We start from the raw sequence: 20,539 nt of genomic DNA, 5'->3' as shown, positions 1-20,539 counted from the left end.
AGCGTATGATGGATAAAACATGGTGGTTGGCCCATGAACACAACTTCTTGAAGGTCACCATGAAGGAAGACATTCTTGATCTTGACATTGAGTTGGCGAATATTCCAATTGTGAACAAGAGCAATGTTGAGGATGATTCGTATGATGCGGGGCTGGATGATAGGAGAAAACGTCTCTATGTAGTTGACACCGTCAATTTGATGAAAGCTTTTGACAACAAGATGAGCTTTTAGCCGATCAAGGATACCATCAGCATTGATTTTGGTCTTGACCCTTGCACCTAATAACGTCCATTTAAGGAGTGTGAGGCACGAGTGTCCAAGTGATGTTGTCATGGAGGGTTTGGATTTCATCTTGCATTGCTTTGGACCACCCAACATGGTTAAGGGCGGAGCGGATCGTCTTGGGCTCCTTGGGAAGGTTGATGAGAGAATGGTAGCAAGCGTACTTCAGGTTGGGTTTTTTAACTCCAACCTGAGACCAAGTAACCATGTTGTGTCAAGGAGGATCCAAGTGGGGTGGATCAATGGGTGGGGAAATAGAGTCGGTGAGATGAGGGAGGTCATCATGCAGCGTACTAGGAAGCGCGACTATTGCTGAAGTTGAAAGAGATACATTCATGGAATTCAATGGTGAGATAGGGATGGCTCCAATCTCATGTGACATGGAGGCAACTGGTGGGAGAGGTACATGCACAGAAGGAACACTAGAGACACCCACGGGGTTAGAAAGTAATGGGTTTGGAGAATGTCAATCCATACAAGTGGATAAATTTTGGTTGCAAGTAGAGGAGAGATGGAGGTTTCGGGGTTGCTTGTAGAGGAATGTGGAATCGTAAAAAATGACATGACATGAAATGAAGATCCAACAAGAGGTAGGGTGGTAGCATTTGTACCCTTGATGTGTGTCACTATAACTCATAAAAATACAAGGAAGATTATTTGGTCATTTAGGTTCTATAGGGTTTGAGTCATTTAATTGTGTCTCTTGTCAACTTGAAAAACAAATGCATTTACCTTTTAATAAAAGTGGATCTTTTTCGTCTACACCTTTTGATTTGATCCACTCTGATATTTAAGATCTTGTGCCCACTCCTACTGAGGGAGGATCTCGTTATTTTATTATCTTTTTTTATGATTATTCTTGTTATGCATGGATATACATGTTACAACATCGATCTGGACTTGTTTATGTTTATTAAACTTTTCACAAAATGTTACAAACTCAATTTTCTCATACCATTAAAGTCTTTCGTTCAAATAATGCTATGGAATATGACGACAAATCTCTCATTGATTTTCTGACTCAACAAGGTACCCTTTCACATCATTCATGTCTCTATACCTCTGAACAAAATGGTCATGCGAAATGAAAATATTGTCATATACTGGTTACTGTAAGAGCTCTTTTACTTTCTACTTTCGTACTTGAAAGTTTTTGGGGTGAAGCTGCTCTTACAGCTATGTACACCATCAATCGGGTACCCTCACCCATACTTCACAACAAATCTCCAAATCTCCCTTTGAACCCACCAAACTACTTTTTGCTTCAGATTTTTGGTTGTGCATGTTTTGTTACTCTTCCTTCTCATAAGTGCACCAAACTTGAACCCCTCTTGGTTATATTGTTTTCTTGGTTATCACTTAACTGAAAAAGGTTATCGCTACTATGATTCTGTCACCAAACATCTTTGAGTCTCTCGTCACGTGGAGTTTTGGAAACACATACCTTTTACTAGTCTTTCCACATTCTCCCCATCCTCCTCCACCCACTCACCCATATTTACTCATCCATCTATTTCTCCATTTCCTAACTCTTCTGCAGAGATTCTAAGCTTCTCAAACAGTTCTTCCACAACTACTTTCAATCCAATTTATGTGTCTAATGGTCCTTCTGCAACATTATCCAAGTTTTCTCCGATCCATGAACCTCATCGTTCCAATCGGGTAAGTGTTCCTCCTACTCATCTTCATGATTATCATTATTTCTTTGTTCTTACTATCCTTCATGAACTCACAATTATCATGAGACTCTTACTGACCCTCTTTGGCACCAAGCTCTGTTTTGATGAATGGGATTCCCTTGTCAAAATACATACTTAGGATCTGGTGGACTTGCCTCTTGGTAAAGCTGCAGTGGGATGTAAGTGGATTTATAAAATGAAGACTCAGGCAAATGGCTCAGTTGAATGCTACAAGGCTCATCTTGTTGCGAAGGGTTTTACCCAGGAGTATGGTATTGACTATGAGGAGACTTTTGCTCTTATTGCACGGGTTACCTTTATCAAATCTTTACTTGTCGTTGCTACTGTCCAGCGTTGAAAACTCTTTCAAATGGATGTTAAAAACACATTCCTCAATAGTGATCTTAGTGAAGAAGTTTACATACAGCCTCCACCTGGCTATAAGCATCCTCCACATAAAGTTTACCATCTTCATCGAGCTCTTTACGAGCTCAAACAAGCTCCTCAAGCTTGGTTCAACAAATTTCGGTCAATGGTTTCTCAACAATGCTTTCTTTTTAGCTCATATGATTCTACCCTCTTTCTTCATACTACTAGTGCAAGTACTCTCATCCTTCTCCTCTATATGGATAATATGATTATTACAGGTGATGATATTGTTGGCATTCAAGATCTTCAAGATTTTCTTAGTCATAATTTTGAGATGAAGAATCTAGGACACCTTAACTACTTTCTCGGACTTGAAGTTACTTCAAGTTCGGATGGCTATTATCTTACTCAAGACAAATATGCTTCTGATTTACTCTCCAAAGCTGGTTTGACAGATAACAAGATAGACACTAGTCTGCTTGAGTATAATACCAAACTCCTTGCCACTAATGGTTCCCCACTTCCAAATGCAACACTTTATCAACAGTTAGTTGGCAATCTCATTTATCTCACTGTTACTAGGCCTGGCTTTTTATATGCTATTCATCTAGTCAGTCAATTCATGAGTGCGCCTCGGTCTATCCATTTTGTTGTTGTTCTTCAAATTTTACGCTATATTAAGGGTACTCTGTTTCATGGCCTGCATTTCTCCTTACACTCCTCTCTTAAGTTATAGGCCTATTACAGGCCTAGATATATCACTTGATCAGCTTTCCTATTCTGCTAATTTGTTTTTTTTTAATATATATACTTCTTTTTTCTTTTTTTTCTTCTACTTTTCTGGTAGTAGTCTGATAATTTTTGTACATTTAGGTTTAATTGTTAAGAATATACTGTGTATTTGTAAGCAAGTGAAGTAAAGCTTTGAGCTGGACTTTCATATCTCAAAGATCAGACCTAAAAAGAAGTACGTCAATATATGCCTTTAGCAGCTCATCTGAACAGATAAAAGGTAAATTCTTGCGTATTTTCCTTGAAATTTGGTGCAAATCCTGGACAATTTGGGAATATATCTGTAGGTAAGCAACTTTGGTTGGCATTGCATAGGAAAAGGAAAACTGAAGATGGCAACAAGAATATATATATATATATATATATATATATATATATATTAGTTTGCCTAATGTTATTTACAATTTCATTGTAACATACTAAGGATGACATTGGCATGCATTACCCATAGTGATTATATCATTTACTTCTCCCTCTCTTTTTTAATTTCTGTAAATTAAAGAGAGGACATATCCTTGGAGCCTGGAGGTTAGAACCCACGAACAACTTTACCCTCCCATTTGCTACAACAAATGGAGGACATTCAAATAAAACTACAAGTCAACCGATTCATAGAACCAAATTTCGATTAGAAGCAAGAGTGGATAAGCATGTATGTGTTTTCTACATAACAAACATAGACAATCGGGTTAGAAGGAATGAAACATTTCCATGTTAAGATTCCCTTTAGTAAATAATCTTGTCTAAAGAATCACAAATAATACATTGTGACCGGAGAGATAATTCAAGAGCAACAAATCATTATGGGGGAAAAAAAAAAAACCTTGAATTTTCCCAATAGTCAATTCAAAACTGATGATATAAATAAATTCACGTAAGAAAAACTGACTGTTTTGAAACATGGCAATGCCAACCCCTGCATTAGCTTTATGGTAAGCTCACATACGATTGAGAACTCAGCACTCCATATATTTGAAGCTAATTCAAGACTCTAGTTCTTGTTGAGTATGCCAAATAAAGACTTGATGGCATTGATGGCATTTTCATTGATAAATGACTCGTCGAACCTTTTCAAAAGAGTCTCAAATTCCTGGGATGTTCTTATTTTGGCCAGGTCAGGATCTGTTCGGATTCTCTGTTCCACAGTAGTACCAATGTCAGACAGCTTGCAGGGCGTGCTGTTTAAGTAACAAGGTGATTTATTTTTCTTGTATTTCCATTCTAATCATTGGTTAAATATATACCTTGAAGTCTTCAAATCCTGCTTGCAAGGCATCTTCCAGAGCGGAGAGTCCAGCTAGTAACTGCTTATATTACGGGTTATATGAGTAAGAGAGATTAGGAAACAATAATATATCCTTCATCAATTCAGAAAGCATCTACAAGAAGTAGCATAAATCCAAATGGGTAAACTCAGATGATGCTATTTCTAAGTTGAGCACTTGAGCTAGGATGGAGGCAGCATATTGAGAAAGCTCCCCTACTCTAACGAGGAAAAAAAGAGCAGATTGGGGAACTTCAGTTTGCTGTATTTTGATTGATATGGGGTTGGGAAGTCACGAGGATAGCGTTTTTGACATTTTCACTCAAGACTTATGAAAGTAAAAACCCCGGGAAGTTGGTGCGCTTGCCCGCTAAAAATTGCCATGTCTACTGATGTGAACACCATTGAGAACACTTAGAAAAAGGAAATGCCTCAGTAATCAATGGTTAATGATGCGATTCTGTTCATGCAAACATGACCAGTACCTGATTAAGTTTAGAATAACAACATGCCACATTGTAACTTGCTACTGAAGCTTCGTCTGGATCTGGCTTTGACCCCAATACCGACTCAAACTTCTCTAATGCTTCCTCATATTTAGCATTCCTTTATGATTAACAAACAAAAAATCTATCAAAAATATAAAATAAAGAGAGTGATTTCAGAGTTATAGTCCGTCATGTCAATGGTATATGATTTCCAAGATTTAGCTTAGAGCGCCACTAACAAAATAATACAAGCTTAAAACATGTTGGGTTGGCAAGTCTTACTTGTAAAGTTGCAGTCCTTCTCGAAGGTCCTTTGCCCTGCGCTCTTTCTGTTCCCTTTTTCTGAGGGCATTTTGCAACTGAAATCGATTACATATTCATACGCTATGTTGTTTATGTGTTAATGAAAAGGGAAAAAGATTCACATTGATAGAGGACGCAAAGGGATTTAGAGTTACAGAATGTCCTATAGATCAACTGCCATTTTGGAATTTGGGAAAGGGAATACATACTTGAATTTCCCTCACTCTATTACTAATCACGCCCGAGTTCCTCTCAGCTCGAATAATCTCCTTTTCTGTTAGTTCACCAACATCCTCGAGCTTCCCGGACAGTTTAAATTCACAGCCTCAGACGGTCAGACCATGATGCAAAACTTACAAGGTCAATAATATAGACTATGGAATGGAAATATGAACAGGCATTAGATTTCTGGGATATTGTCGAAATTAAGTTTAATATGGTGCAGCACATTAGCATGAACTTCAGTGATTTTGTCATTATCCTATGAGAGTGTTTTTGAACGAACCATATCTCTTCTGCATTCTCATGAGCAATGGGCCCACTCTTTGGCGAATGGTATACATTGTCCTTCCATATTCAGCAGCAGGCCATATTTCTGTCCCGAACACTGCACTGCATACACGTAGCACTTCTCAGCCGCACTTCAACCATGCCTTATTTATTGGAAATCGAGCAAAAATTCACAGGATTTTCGACATTGATTCAGAAAATTTGAAAAGACAGATAAACCCATAAAACAATAACTAGCCACTCAGGAACTGGGGTACCCTTTAAAATAAAACTGCTGCACTACAGCAAAATAAGACAACTTTGTCAAACCCGATATTGAACCACTCGGATTTCGCAATATGCCTTTTCACCATTAACTCAACCGAGGGGCAATGGCTGCTGTCTTGAATTAGTCTTCTTTGCACATGGTTTAAAAGTCCAAAAAAGTACCCAAGGTTTGCTCTATCGAAGCTAGTCATGGCCTGGTCCCTCTCAGTCCTTATTACAGAATTTAATGCAAGATCTTGACCACCTCTTCTACCCCATTCCATAGAGCAAGGATAGATAAATCCACCCCGACAAATAAACAACAGAAAGTTTCAGATGGAACACGAATCCTCCTACCTCATCAACAAAATCAGAAAAGAAATTCAAGGAAGAGCAAAGTAAACCTGGTGGCAAGTACTTTATCCCCAACAGCGAACATTTCAGACTGGTCAGCCGATCCACCCGACGCAATCGCATCTATGTAAGTGCCACCATCTCTGCCCTTGGTGAATTTCAGGCCATATGGCTGCACCAGCTCCACCTCATACTCTTCATACTGTTCCTCATCTCCATCTCTCCCATCACTTCCACTCCCCGCTTTCGATGTCGGGGACTCAGTTTCCGATGCTTTTACAATCAAAATAGATGGTTTCAGCAAATGGCTAGTTGGAAAACAGTTTGAAGTGCTCAGAAACGGTTGGTTCTTGAATGAAAAATGGATGCTTTGGCAAACCAGAGCTGGGGTTCGCTTGGTTCTGGGCAATGGTGGCGACGAGCAGAGAGAAGGATGACTACTTGGAGCAAAATACGTCATTGGTATGTTTAAAAGTCAGTCTGATTTTGCCTTTTTTGTGTTTTAGAGCTCAGGTCAGAGGTGAAGAAGCTGTTTTAGTGGTGAAACCCGGTGGAAACGTGGCCATTTGGGGAGGGAAGCTAGCTTTTGGTGTCGAAGAAGAGGTTTGGATTACACGTACTTGTTTAGTGGCTCTCGTAAGCCGTTGTGTTCAGTTCGATGGTGGAATGCCACGTTTCACTTATGGAATTGGGTTTGGCATGACAAATATTGTAAATTGTGTTTTCTTTTTCTTTTTCTTGTTTTCAGATTTTTAGCACAAAGACCTTAGAAAACAGTTGGCTTGATCGCGTGGACACCACTCCACCAAAGTTAAAAATCCCAAATTCTTATTTTTGAAAGAATACAACAGGCAGCTTATGATCTTATCTATTAGTAAAATAAAAAATGCATGTACATGTACTTGAGATTTTACAATTCTCATTCGACTATAGAATAAATGATGTATGTCTATAAAAGGTTTTATTTCCCCTAATAGACGGAGAAGGTTGAAAGCTTTCCTCTCAAATATTTTCTTGACCTAAGGAATTTAATATGAATTTATGATTTTTTTTTCAAGAGGGAAGACCCAAATTTTGTATCGTTGTTATAACCAACAAACCTATACAAACCTTTTAGTCTTGTTTGGTTACGCAATTCAGATGATATAAGATTAGATGAGATATTTTGTTAAAAGTTAAATAAAATATTATTATAATATAATTTTTTTAATATTATTTTAGTTTTGAGATTTGAAAAAATTAAATAATTTATTATATTTTGTGTGAGAGTTTGTGAAAATTGTAATGATTATATAAGATGAGATGAGATAGTTTGACATTGTGTAACCAAATCAGCCATTTGTCTAAATTGTAATCTTGTATGTCTGAAACTTACTTTTTAACATGGAAGAATATGCAAAAAAATTAGATACAGGTCTAAGCTAATTATGGTAACTGATTAGGTATGGAAATCATTACAATTTGATAACTAATGTCCTAAAATCAAGAAGATGCTAATTTTGTGGTGATTTTGCTGATTTTGTGTAATGGAGATTCTGTCAATACTCCCCCTCAAGTTGGTGCATGGATATACGTACTGCCCAACTTGCATAAAAAATGATAGAAAATGTCTCGTCTCAATGCTCTAGAAAATAGAATTAGTTCATAATAGAATTGAAAAGAAAAAGAATAAAACTAGTATTCTTCGTTGAAGTCGAGTGATGAAGCATGCGGCTCTCGCATCTGCTCTTCAGTTCCACATTCTCGAAAGAACACTTAAAGAATAAATTCTGGAACTCTAAACTCAAACTCAGACTCTAAAACATAAAAACTCTCGACTCCAATTCGAAATTCAAATCTAGAAACAAGATAACTACGGCTACAATCTTGCATAAAGATCTAGAAAATAGTTTCTAAAGATAAATATTAACATGAAAGAAATTATCCCAATAATAACGAGATTATTTAAAATGGAAAATTCAGTGATATGGCTTGAATTGCAGGGTTCGGGAGGATTTGGTTGCCAACAGATTGATTGCGGAACTCGAATTTGGTGGTCGGGAGGAATTATCTCACCGGGTAGATGCCATGTGCGCTAAATATAACTAGTGCAAAAGTCACAAATGAACGAGCGTAGAGGTCACAAAGACCACACGACCCTCTCCTCGCCTACCAAGTGGAAAGACTTTCGACCTGGATGAAAGACTTTTCTCGCATTTTCTAGTTGTTGCCCACGATAATGTTTAGATTGGTCTTTTAAGTTGGTTGTTTAGACTAGTCGCCCAATCTAACTGCCTAGAGCCTTGTCGCCAAATTTTTGCGCCTTCTAGTCACGCCTTATGGTCGCGAGTCTCTCGCCTACCGAGAGGTAAGTCTTCCCGCTTTTGGGCGAGAGAAATCTCTTTGCTACACACGGGACAAGGCACCTCGCCCAAATCTCATCGGCTCTCTTCAGATCTAGCTACCTCTTATCTGTCTGGATCCGTAGTCTCTTTTTTTTTTGTACCAAAATGCTCTCCTTTTGCACTAAATCTTCTCATTCCTTTAAATCCAAGAAAACAAATAAAATATGTAGAAATAAAATAAAATCAATAGTATTGAAGGGAAAATGACACTCTTCATAAATAAATGAGTAATAAAAATTACATAAGAATAACACTTATCAACGGTCTTGCTGCAACCCCCGTGCTGGTGGTCGTTGCTGAGGGCTTTCTTCCCTTCTGCGTCAATCGAATCGGTCAGTGCTCCTCTCCCTCAACCTTCCCCCTTTCTCGCTCCAGCCTTCGGGCGGGCGGGTAACGTTGCCTTGTCCGTTTCGCTTGTTCCCTCCTCTCTTGTTGGTTGAAGCAATCTTCGGTATTGTGCGAGGTGGACTTGTGGTACGTACAGTAACGGCGGACAATGCCTTGGTCATCATCTTTGCGGGCAGCAGAGGGGTTGGTCTCGTGGATGGTAAACGTCGGTCAGTCGAAACGAGGTCTCAGTTGCCTCGTCAGGGCTTTCTCCCTTCTCTTATCGTGCGAGCTCTTTTCCGGCTTCTCGTGGGCCGTAACCTTGGTTAGGGCTTTTGCCTTCCTTTCCGCACATTCCAGCTCCTGCTTCCTTGGCTCCATTAAGGCCCGAAGAGTGTCTTCAGTGTTAATGAAATTATCGGCCTAGTCCAAAACTCTTGCAACATTACAAGAGTTCTTCTCGCTAGCTCGGCCATGAACTAGGATCATGGCCAGACCAAACCCCTCCTAGAAGCACCGTCAAGGTTATCTTTTCATCCTGGTCATCGATGGTCATGTGCTCCCTGTTGAACCAGGACAAGTACGCCTTCAGACTTTTCTCCTCTCCTTGTTTAATGGTGAGGAGGTAAGTTACTAGGCATCGCCTTCTTCGACTTGACATGAACTGGGTCAAAAATAGTCGAGCCAGCTTGCCAAAACTATCTACAGAACCGGGAGCTAGAGACCTGACCCATACTCGTGCTGGGTCCTTTAGGGTCAGCGAGAACGCCTTGCATGCCACCTTTCCCAAGAAGTCATGCAACGTCATGTGAGCCCTGTAGGTTTCCAAGTGCTCAAAGGGGTCCCTTCCCCCATCGTACATCTCCATGGTGGGGACCCTGACCTTTGGTGGCAACAACATAGCCATCATTTTTTCCGTGTAGGGTAGATCAGTGCTTGTGAGCAGTTGGTCCACCAACGATGATGTGCACACTTTCTTTGCAATCTCTTCGTATTTTCTTTTGAGATTGTGGACCTCTTCTTGCATATTCTTCCTCTCCTCCACCACGTTCACTCCAGCTCCCTCATTTCCAGACTCCATGTGCTCGCTATTACTAGGCTCTACCTCTTCATTTTGCCCTTGTTGAGGTTTCTGAGCTTCTCATTCTCCTCGCAAACATTTTGCCCTCTTCATTATGCCCCTCCTAAGTTGCCCGGAACGGGTTGTCTCTGGCATACGAAGTACACGCAAGATCTACAAGAATCCCACAAATGGCGCCACTGTTAAAGTCGTGTTTCGTACGCCTTTGGGCCAAGTTCTAGCAACTCAGATCTTCAAAGTTGGGCCTGTGAAAACGAAGAAGAAAGAAGTTGGGAGAGGGGCCAGGACGGCCTTGTGGCTGAGAAGTCTACGATGCCAAAGTCAGTAAAGTATTTTGGAAGTTTATAAATAATGAGAGAGTCTAGAGACCATAACTTTTTCCTACCTATAAATTACTATTTATAACGGGAGTCTCGGGGGACAGATCGTGCCTGACCAAATGGAGTCCATGTCCTTCTTACTGTTCCTTTCATCAGAATCCTTTAATGTGGCATGTTGCTCGGGTAGTGGTGTCATTAATGCGGCATAGTTCTTCGATTTGCCTTACTCTATTAGTGTCTTCAGTGGTCTATCGATGTCACTTTGTCACAGGATCGAGGGTCCCCTTGCTTCCCGCTCATTCATGTGGATAGGTACTCAGGGGTTGGATGCTTTTCGAGGAATCTCCCTTGTGGTTTGCTCCCACATGGGAGTTGTGTCCAGGGGAGTCTATCTAAGGGCCGGGCCGAGCCGAGGGACCCATTTGTTCTGGGCTAGGCCTTCTTTTCTTATTCTCTTAGTCCCTCCTCACAGGCCCACTAAAAAAAGGAAAAACCCTTTACAAATATTATTATATTCTGTAATGTATAATATATAGGATTAATATCACTATATCACTATAACATTATAATATATATATACACTATATATACTTGTAACACTATAATAGTATAATATATAGTATTAGTATATATTAATATATTATAATAGTTATAACTTATGGTATAATATAGGAATTACTATATAATACCTAATTAATGGATCATTTTATAAATTACCCCAAACTAATTAAAATGACGTCGTTTTTAGGAGATTAAACAATGCCATTTTAATCGGTTGGGACTTAGGGTTACCCCCAGCGACGCGATTCTCTCTTCACTCTCATCTGATTTTATTCTCAACCTCCAGCCCCTCCCAACCCCTCTCACTCTCAGCCCTTCTCTCCCCGCACGGCGCACAAAACCCTTTCTCACGCCGGCCTTCTCTCACCGCACTCTACAGTCTATTGTCGTGAACAACCCCTTGCGACACCGTCGGTATGTGTACCAAATGAGATTTATCACTTATGGACTTGTTTTGTTTAGGGTGTTTTGTTTTAGGACTTATTACTTATATAAATCATTTCATTGTTTCAAGTTTTAAGTGTTTCACCAATTGCTTAATTTGATTTATGGTTTTTTTTTTTAATTTACAGATTTAGGGTTTTAGTATAATCTGTCTCTATTAATTTGATTTTGTTGTTACATATTGTTGTTACTTATTATTAATCTGAATTTGATGTTACATATTTTGTGTTGTTATATATTTAGTGTTGTTACAAAGTTAGGATTTTAGTATACTCTATTAATCTGATTTTCTTGATAACTATAATATGTGTGCTCTGTGACTCTACAAAAGTTCACTTCATTTTAGTGACAAGTATCACAAGTGCTACAACTAGCAGAAAATAAACACATAAATGCACTACTGTTAGGGTTGAAAGAAAAGGACAGTAATATAACTTGATTTTTGAAAACCTGTGTATTGATTTTTGAGAAATCTACTCTTGAGGTAGAATAAATCTTCTTTACCTTAACATGTATGCATAAAAAGGATATGGATTAAGGGAAACAACACTGCTACGTACAACCGGCAATGGGGAACCGCCAGATAATCAGCTAATGTGGCTTTAAAAAAAGACAGAGTAAACCAGAGCAAAGACGGAGCAGGATGTCTAGCTCATGCTTGAACAATTGGTTTAGGCGCTCGCATGCTTCTCTTTCTTCTTCCTTCTGTTTTTTCTTCTTAATTTCTGTATTTTTGGTTTTGGAATCTCAATTCAGCTTTTCAATTCAGAACCTATGCAGTGTTGCTTTATTTATATTTTTTTATTATTTTTACGCCTAACGCCCGAAAGAACAATCATCTCGAACATGACAGTTCAACAAAAGTTCAAGTTATATGAAAGAAATGTTTGAAAACAATGAAACGTGTTGTTATAGCTGCAATCCCACCTAGGGAGAATTACAGACAAGTAATAGAAACAAAACAATATTCATATGAAATCCATTTCGTTTTCTCGCCCAACCCAAAAGCAGAAGAATGATTGAACAGTGTCAAGAAGAAGTGAAAGAGGAAGAATTGGTTTAGGCGCTCTGGACAAGTGTGAGAGTAGAGGAGTTGGGTTCATAGTGGGGAGTTGAGCATTTGATTTGAAAGGAAGGATGGCTGCAGCCGGCGAAGGACGAGAAAGGGAAGGAAGGCGGGGAAGTGAAAGGTGGGCATGGAGATCTGGATGTCACTAACGCTGGAGAGCATCTTTGAGCCATTGCAGAAGAGGGTTAGGCCTAGATTAGAGGAAGAAAGTGGCGGAGGCATGGAAGATGGCAAGGAAGCGCTGCTGCTGAAGTCACGAACAGATCAAAATGGGGAAAATGGGATTTTGAGAAAGCAGAAAGATGGGGGAAAGGGGATTTCAGGGGAATGAACAAAATGTTGTATTCGAGAAGGGGGAAGGGGATTTCGGGGGAAGCATGAAATGCCACCGTTTCATTAATGCCACGTGGGCGGCAATTACCCCACGATTCTCCCAGTTGGTTACGTTTAGCATTTTTGTAAGGGAAATATTCTCTACCTTAGCCGAGTTACCATTAATGATATATTAAACGAGTTACCATTAATCGACTGTAGAGTTGTAGTGACTAATTATGACTGTATAATTTATAGCAGCAAATTTTATAAAGAAAATCACATTATAGCAGATTCTAATATTCTATAGCATAATGTATAGTAGATTTTGTTTTTACTGCAGATTTTTTTTTTCCTATTTTTATAGTAGTTTTTTTTTTTTTTAACAGAAGATTCTCATTTCTGTTTTTTATAGCAAATTTGTTTACAGCAAATTTTCTTTATACAAGAGTTTTTGTTATAACAGTATTTTTACAACAACATATTTTTTTATGACACATTGACACATGTTTAAAACCAGACCGAACCAGACCGGTTACATCCCTAACTCCGGCCATAAATCACACCATTCTTCCCTTCACCCAGGTACTCGTTCCGAATCTTCCACATGTATCAATCTTGCTCGTCTTTTATGGCGTACAAGTTAGTGTCTTCGAAGAGCCCCACCTAGTACACTTCAACCACCTTTTATACAGCTACGATGACTCTGCTCTGGAAGCAAAGGTCGATCTTGAAGTCCTACGCAAGTTCTCTCACCAACCTCTGGAATGGAAGTTTTCGAACCAACAACTTCGTGCTCTTATGAAACTTCCCAATCTCTCTCAAGTAGACTGTCTCGAGTCTAAACCTTTGGGGCTTCTTAACTCCTCTACAAGTTGGAGCGAACTTCCATGGAGGATGTCATGCACGACTTGGCCATTTGTTTGGGATTCCTTCCATAATAAATAAATAAATAAAAATAAAAATAAAAAATTCTCAACAATAGCAGATTCCTTGGTGAAATTCATCCCAATTGTTGAAAGAAACGGAAGGAGGAGAAGGCAATCTGATAGTTTAATGAAAATCTCTAGCTTCTTTGCTTCATTTTTACTTGCAACTGTAACCGTGGTAGATGACGTAAAACTTGTTTCAACCTCAGTTGATTCCTGAAAAGTATTTTTGATTGCCGTAGAAATCTCATCCATGGCTGTGTTGATTTCTTTTTTCATGGTAGCAATCTTATTTCCAAACCTTTCTAGCTATTGTTGATACTCTTCACAGCTTTGTTTCATTTGAAGAATTAATTCCTTGATTGATAACACAGGGACCAATGCCTCTCTGTACCAATTTGTAACACACTTGAAAATGCTTAATAAAAAATGCATTGAGAATGGTTCACTTCGAGGGAAGCAACCTCCAACATAGAAGAAGAAGAAGATCACGAGGGAAATAAAATTTTATTCAGATTCTGCTTGCCATTACAAGAGCGGCATTCTCTACATATACTAACAAACCCCTTCTAACTCATGGCCCAAGGCCAACATACTGAAACAAAAGCAAGATAACATATGCCTAACACGTCTATCAAAGTAAAAAGTGGCCCATGGCCCAATTAGCAATAACCTAGAAATGAAAGAGATGCCTACATTTAATCCACAGGATGAGCCTAACTACTAAACTGTTATTAGCCAACATAAGCCCACCGTGTCTTCCGCTCCTACTTTCACTATGACAAAAGTGCGACACCTTCCCTGAATCCTCGTTCGTCATCTTTGTGCTCTTTTGCAAAACCTAGATTCCTAATTTCACAACTTGACCTTGGTGTAACATATCTATGAAATAAACTTATATTGATAGCAAATTTCACTTCAAAGGTGAGTACCTTCGGAGGAAAGTTGAGAGAAAAATAGACTATTCTAATGTTTTTCGATAAAAACCCTAATACTGACCGACTAAATCCTTACATACTGATGCCCTCGTCGTGGGCCAATTCTACAGGAATTAAAAACAGGAAATAAAGTAAAAACAGACCCAATGTTACGGCCCATGGCCCAACCTTCCTACAGTACTCATTAAATAAAAGTTATTGGACTATAAGTAATCTGAACTCAAACTTAACCGTGGCCCGTAACATGCCCATATGTTCAGTCGAACTTGGTCCACGCAGCAAGTACACCATCGGACACATGTACATCCCACTGGATTCCTGGCTCAGTTCCTTTTCCCTTCGCACTACCTAGCCTCCCTCTCATGTCTCTTCCTTTTAGCACGGCTAGATCGTTACACTTGGGCTCCTCAGTTTACGGTTATTCTCCTCTTCATCTCTTTTTTTATTATTATAATCTGCATTGCATTCGCGATTCTACACTAGGATTTACTGTTCTTTTATTTTTACGTGATTTTGGAGTTTGGATTGACCCTGTCATTGTTCGTACAAATTGTTGGGAGCTATCTGAGTTTGGATTTTTAGTTTTGGGGAATTGATTTACTAGTCCAGACGATGAATCATCTAGTGTACATTTTTTCGTATTTGGGCATTCCTGGCCTGGAATTGTTTGTTTAGCTTAATTTTCGGGACTTTTGCTGCTCTTACTGGGTTTGTACGCATATCTGAAGGGTCTCTTTAATACTAGCATGCTTACATTACGAATTCCTCGGGCGTTTCACCCCTCTTGTGCTCATCAACATTGTCCTTGTTTTGTGATGCTGTTCTGCAACCTATATATTCTGATTATGCAACATGGTGAATGTATCCACTGTTATGGATCTAGGTATTGGTACTTGTGAGATATCCGAGACTTGTTCAGTTTATGGTTGACGAAAGGCTACAGATAAACAAAACGGTATAGCGAAGTCAATTACTGCACCTTTGAGTTGCCCTCCTGCAGTAAAGACCCAGCAGACTATCAGGTAATCTTAAACTATAATCCTAAACTGTAATCTTTCCCTCCTGTTATTCCCACCTTTTTTGTTAGGTTTTATTATTTTCTGTTTCTGTATGATATTCATGTATCTTCATCATTTTCCTTCACTTCTTACTGGGATGCTCCATTTTCATTCTAGTTTATACCTGGCGGAGAATATGTTTCAATTGATGAAGGCATTCACGTCTGAAAGTTCCATCATAATTCTTTTAATTGGGCCAGTTTAGGGTGGTCAATGATGTCTGTCATGCTAAGCATTTAGTGCATATTTTGGTTGACAGAGGTGGTTATGGTGGTTATTCATGGCGGTGGTAGTGATGTAGAAGCTAATTGAAATGTCTTGTGCTACCATAGCTGTTGGTCTTAGCCCATGAGGATGGTGATGGTGGCTGAGGTGATCATGGATCTTAGGTGGAGCTCTGTTTTTGGGAGGATTGGGTAAATTATGAAGTTAGAGTGGAAACAAATAACAAGAGAGAAACAACAAGAAATGAGGCAGATGCTGTTCTTGCTTGGTTGCTTATTCTGCTGATGGTTATTTATCAAACTTCTCTATTCCTTGTGCTTTAGACCAACCATGGATGTTTCTTGTTTATTGCGATTTTCTGCTTAAACTAAACTGTTATCATACTTTTCAATTCTATTGAAGCATTGCAGTTCACTCCACGATTGTTGATATCCTATGTTTGAAACTATTAGACAAATATAATTCATTTGGTGCTGGTTTACTTTTGTGATGGTTTGAAGGACCTCACATTAATTCTATCAACACTTCTACCAGTGGTTTGCATGAATAGTAAAAGCAAAGAGCATTCAAAATTCTTTGTTGCACTTAAGGTGTAATTACCAACTCAGTTTTGTGCGACTTCTTTGGATATGATAACTCCTATTTCCATCCATTAGGGTGCAGCCTAGTGTTCAACTTGTTGATGAAAATAAATGAGTTCTATTCTTTAAATTGCTTGTAGCCTGTAATTTGGCTTAAGATGTTTTTAAGTTATGTTTACCATGTTGTGTGCCATGTATCATGTTTGATGATGATATCCTCTCTAATCCCACGCTGGACATCTAGTTTTCTATATTTAAAGCATTTTTTAATGCCCAATTGGACAACTATTATTTAGAAATAAAATCTGGTATAGGATTTGTTGATCAGAGCATTATATTTTCTTTTTGTAAATGAATTTTTCCAGCGACTGTTTATCGCCAGAAATAGTTTTTGGTTTAATAAGCTATTGCCAGTGATGATAACTCACCGGGAATATTATATATATATATATATATATCCGGCGAGTTATTACCGATGAAAATTATTTTTTGGTTTTATAAAGCTATTTCCGGCAATGAAAAGTCGCATTGATCTTGCCTAATTTGTTACCTTTGCAGATCTCACATCTGACCATGAGTTTCTCCGTCGGTCTGGGTGTTCCTCAACCTGCATATCTAGCTATATTGCCCACCCCTGTTTGTAACAACAATAAACTAGGACGCACAATTCTAATGACACCATCGAGTGGAACTTACGGAGGCAAAATTGCCAAGTCAGCTGCACAATATGAAACTCCCATACCCGTACCGTCACAATTTCAACCATTGCTTGATCTCCTTCGCGACTCTGCAGATAACGAGTCAGTAAAACAAGCGAAAGTGGTTCATGGGTTCGTCTTGAAATCCGATTTTTCGGATAGGGACTTGCTGGCATTGTTAAATCATGTAGCTCATGCGTATTCCAAATGCTCGGACTATTGTGCGGCTCGTCGAGTGTTTGATAAAATGTCTCAAAGAAACATATTTTCTTGGACTATCATGATTGTTGGGTCGACCGAAAACGGTTTCTTTATTCAAGGGTTTGAGTTTTTTTATGAGATGATGATCCATGGAATCTTGCCCGATGCTTTTGCCTATTCGTCGATCATTCATACATGCATAGGTTTAGATAGTGTTGAGTTGGGTAGAATGGTGCATGCCCAGATCGTTATCAGAGGCTTTGCATCTAATACTTTTGTTACTACTTCTGTTCTTAACATGTATGCAAAACTGGAGATGATTGAAGATTCGTATAAGGTGTTTGAGACCATGACTGAACATAACCAAGTCTCGTGGAATGCAATGATATCAGGGTTTGCCTCAAATGGTCTTCATTTAAAAGCATTTAATCATTTTCTTAGAATGATGAAAGGAGGCATCACACCAAATATGTACACTCTTATTAGTGTTTCGAAAGCAGTTGGAAACTTAGGTGATATTGGAAAGGGAAAAAAGGTTCACCAGTGTGTTTCTGAATTGGGTTTGGAATCTAATGTTCTTGTGGGAACTGCTCTAATTGATATGTTCTCAAAATGTGGCTCTCTGAGCGAAGCAAGATCTATTTTTGACTCAAATTTCACATATTGTGGAGTTAACACAACCTGGAATGCAATGATCTCAGGCTATTCTCGGTGTGAGTTTAGCCAAGAAGCTTTGGAACTATTTGTTAAAATGTGTCAGAATGATATAAAACCCGACGTTTACACTTATTGTAGTGTGTTTGATGCTATTGCTGCTTTAAAGTTTGTGCAATTCGGAAAGGAAGTTCATGGGATGGTTCTGAAGTCTGGATTAAATTTGAAGGTCACAAGTGTTTCCAATGCGATTGCTGATGCATATGCCAAATGTAGTTTGCTTGAAGATGCAAGGAAAGTATTTGATAGAATGGAAGAGAGAGATATGGTGTCTTGGACAACTCTGGTGACTTCTTACTCTCAGTGTTCTGAATGGGAGGAAGCACTGGCCATCTTCTCTCGGATGAGGGATGAAGGCTTTATACCAAACCAGTTTTCCTTTTCTAGCGTGCTTGTAGTTTGCGCCAACCTTTGTTTACTTGAATATGGTCATCAAATCCATTCTCTTCTTTGCAAAGCTGGCTTAGACACCGACAAGTGCATAGAAAGTGCTTTAATTGACATGTATGCGAAATGTGGTAATATAATTGATGCATCTAAGGTCTTTGAGAGGGTATCTAACCCTGATACTATTACATGGACAGCTATAATATCAGGCTATGCTCAACATGGTCTAGTGGAGGATGCCCTTCAACTCTTTAGGAGGATGGAGGCATCAGGTATGAGGGCCAATGCTGTTACCTTATTGTGCGTTCTGTTTGCTTGCAGCCATGGAGGTATGGTGGAGGAGGGCCTAAATTATTTTCAGCAAATGGAGGACAGTTATGGTCTGGTACCAGAGATGGAACATTACGCATGTATTGTTGATCTCTTGGGTCGAGTGGGCCGTTTGGATGATGCAATGGAGTTTATAGAAACAATGCCGATTGAGCCCAACATAATGGTCTGGCAAACCTTGTTGGGAGCATGTAGGGTCCACAGAAACCTTGAGTTAGGAGAAATTGCTGCTCAGAAAATCCTTCCAATTATGCCGAAATACTCAGCCACCTATGTTCTTTTATCCAACACGTATATTGAGACTGGGAATTATGAAGATGGACTTATTTTGAGAGATATGATGAAAGAGCAGGGTGTGAAGAAGGAAGGGGGATATAGTTGGATTTCTGTTGAAGGTAGAATCCATAAATTTTATGCAGGAGATCAACAACATCCACAGAAATTGGACATATATGCAAAGTTAGAAGTGTTGAGGATGGAGATCAAGTCCATGGGTTATGTTCCAGACTTGAGTTCTGTACTGTGAGACTTAAATTAGAGATAAAGCTCAGTAGGTTGATGGAAGTTCACAAAAGAGAGAAAATTCATCCATTTGCCAACATTTCTTGTATGTAGAATCGTAGAAGTGGGTGCAAATGATTCATAGCCACATATTATGATCTCTTTGAGTATAACTTCCCTGCCTATAGACTTTTTTGGAACTATGAATTATGCTATGTTTGTCACACAATACAGAGTGTCCATATCGGTGGGTATGCTGTATAGAAAGATCCAAACTTTTACTGCTGAAACTGGGGAGATATTTCACGGAGTTTTTCACTGTATTTAAGTATATGAAGTGTATTTAACTACTGCATTACGCCATATACTGGTAAGTCTGTTTTGTCTCTGCAAGACTGCAGCCCTTGCTTGTTTTAGCATTTGCATCTTAAATCAGGTTGCAATAAGATCATACATTAGTAAATAACTAGCTTTACTTCCAATTGGCCTGTGATATATCTGCAGAAGCAGTGTCGTGTAGGTGTTTCAAACCATGACTTGCCCAAGACTTCATTAAGCAGCAGAGGCAATACTTTTGCAGGGATTGATGCCTATAAACTGGAAGAGGAGGAGGTTGAATCAGGTGAACAGTTAGAGTAGATGGAAGAGATATCGTATAACATTTCAGTACTGCTACATACAGGCAGAAATAGTGCCTGTATGCGCACCCCACTGACATGGCAACATGCCACGTCAACGTTTATTTTATTTAAAAAAAAAAAGAAAAGAAAAGAAAAGAGGTCGGACGGAGGAAGAAAAAGGAAAACACCCCAGACTTTTCATTTCTCTCTTGGCTTCGTTTCTCTCTTGGTGTCATCTCTCTTGGTTTCGTTTCTCTCCCACTCTTATCGTAGCAGAGTCACAGATTGGTGTAACTCCGTCTTTGTTGATCAGTTGCAGCGACCCATGCCATCCTCGGCAACTACCCACATTTCGGTGTCGAGCCTGATAAGAAGCTTAGAAGCTTTATCTTTTGTTTATCTTTTCTCTGACTTTGGGACTGTGTGAGTCTGAGTTGTGAAATTTTTCAAATGATTGGGTGGGGAACCATGGGGTAGAGATGCAAGATTTTTCTTTTTTTTAATCTTTTTGACAAGTAAAAATTAATTTTCCAAGAAATTGGATACTGAGCATGGAGCGTGAAGCACTAT

The 20,539-nt window shown here is 39.0% G+C and overlaps 2 protein-coding genes across 3 annotated transcripts; one reads left to right on the top strand and one right to left on the bottom strand.

The window, feature by feature from the left end:
- Positions 1–3,977: 3,977 nt before the first annotated feature.
- Positions 3,978–6,965, bottom strand: LOC121241652 (protein MET1, chloroplastic-like). 2 transcript variants are annotated; one of them, XM_041139516.1, is made up of 7 exons: positions 6,340–6,955; positions 5,686–5,791; positions 5,389–5,484; positions 5,159–5,235; positions 4,874–4,994; positions 4,369–4,428; positions 3,978–4,259 (listed from the first exon to the last, which is right to left on the bottom strand). In XM_041139516.1, exons 1-7 carry the CDS (start codon positions 6,747–6,749, stop codon positions 4,116–4,118), a joined length of 1,014 nt encoding a protein of 337 aa, XP_040995450.1. In that variant the 5' UTR covers positions 6,750–6,955; the 3' UTR covers positions 3,978–4,115. The 2 variants fall into 2 exon arrangements, with proteins under 2 accessions (XP_040995450.1, XP_040995451.1); XM_041139517.1 differs by lacking the exon at positions 4,874–4,994 and having other exon boundaries at positions 5,159–5,218; positions 6,340–6,965.
- An 8,330-nt stretch (positions 6,966–15,295) lies between these two features.
- On the top strand, positions 15,296–19,712 carry LOC121241588 (putative pentatricopeptide repeat-containing protein At1g56570). The gene is made up of 2 exons (XM_041139417.1): positions 15,296–15,676; positions 17,077–19,712. Exon 2 carries the CDS (start codon positions 17,092–17,094, stop codon positions 19,372–19,374), a length of 2,283 nt encoding a protein of 760 aa, XP_040995351.1. The 5' UTR covers positions 15,296–15,676; positions 17,077–17,091; the 3' UTR covers positions 19,375–19,712.
- The last annotated feature ends 827 nt before the right edge of the window (positions 19,713–20,539 follow it).

Source organism: Juglans microcarpa x Juglans regia, chromosome 7S (assembly GCF_004785595.1).
Source record: "Juglans microcarpa x Juglans regia isolate MS1-56 chromosome 7S, Jm3101_v1.0, whole genome shotgun sequence".
Classification (NCBI taxonomy): Eukaryota; Viridiplantae; Streptophyta; class Magnoliopsida; order Fagales; family Juglandaceae; genus Juglans; species Juglans microcarpa x Juglans regia.
Note: the sequence above shows the minus strand (reverse complement) of the source record. Positions and strands in the feature narration are given on the sequence as shown.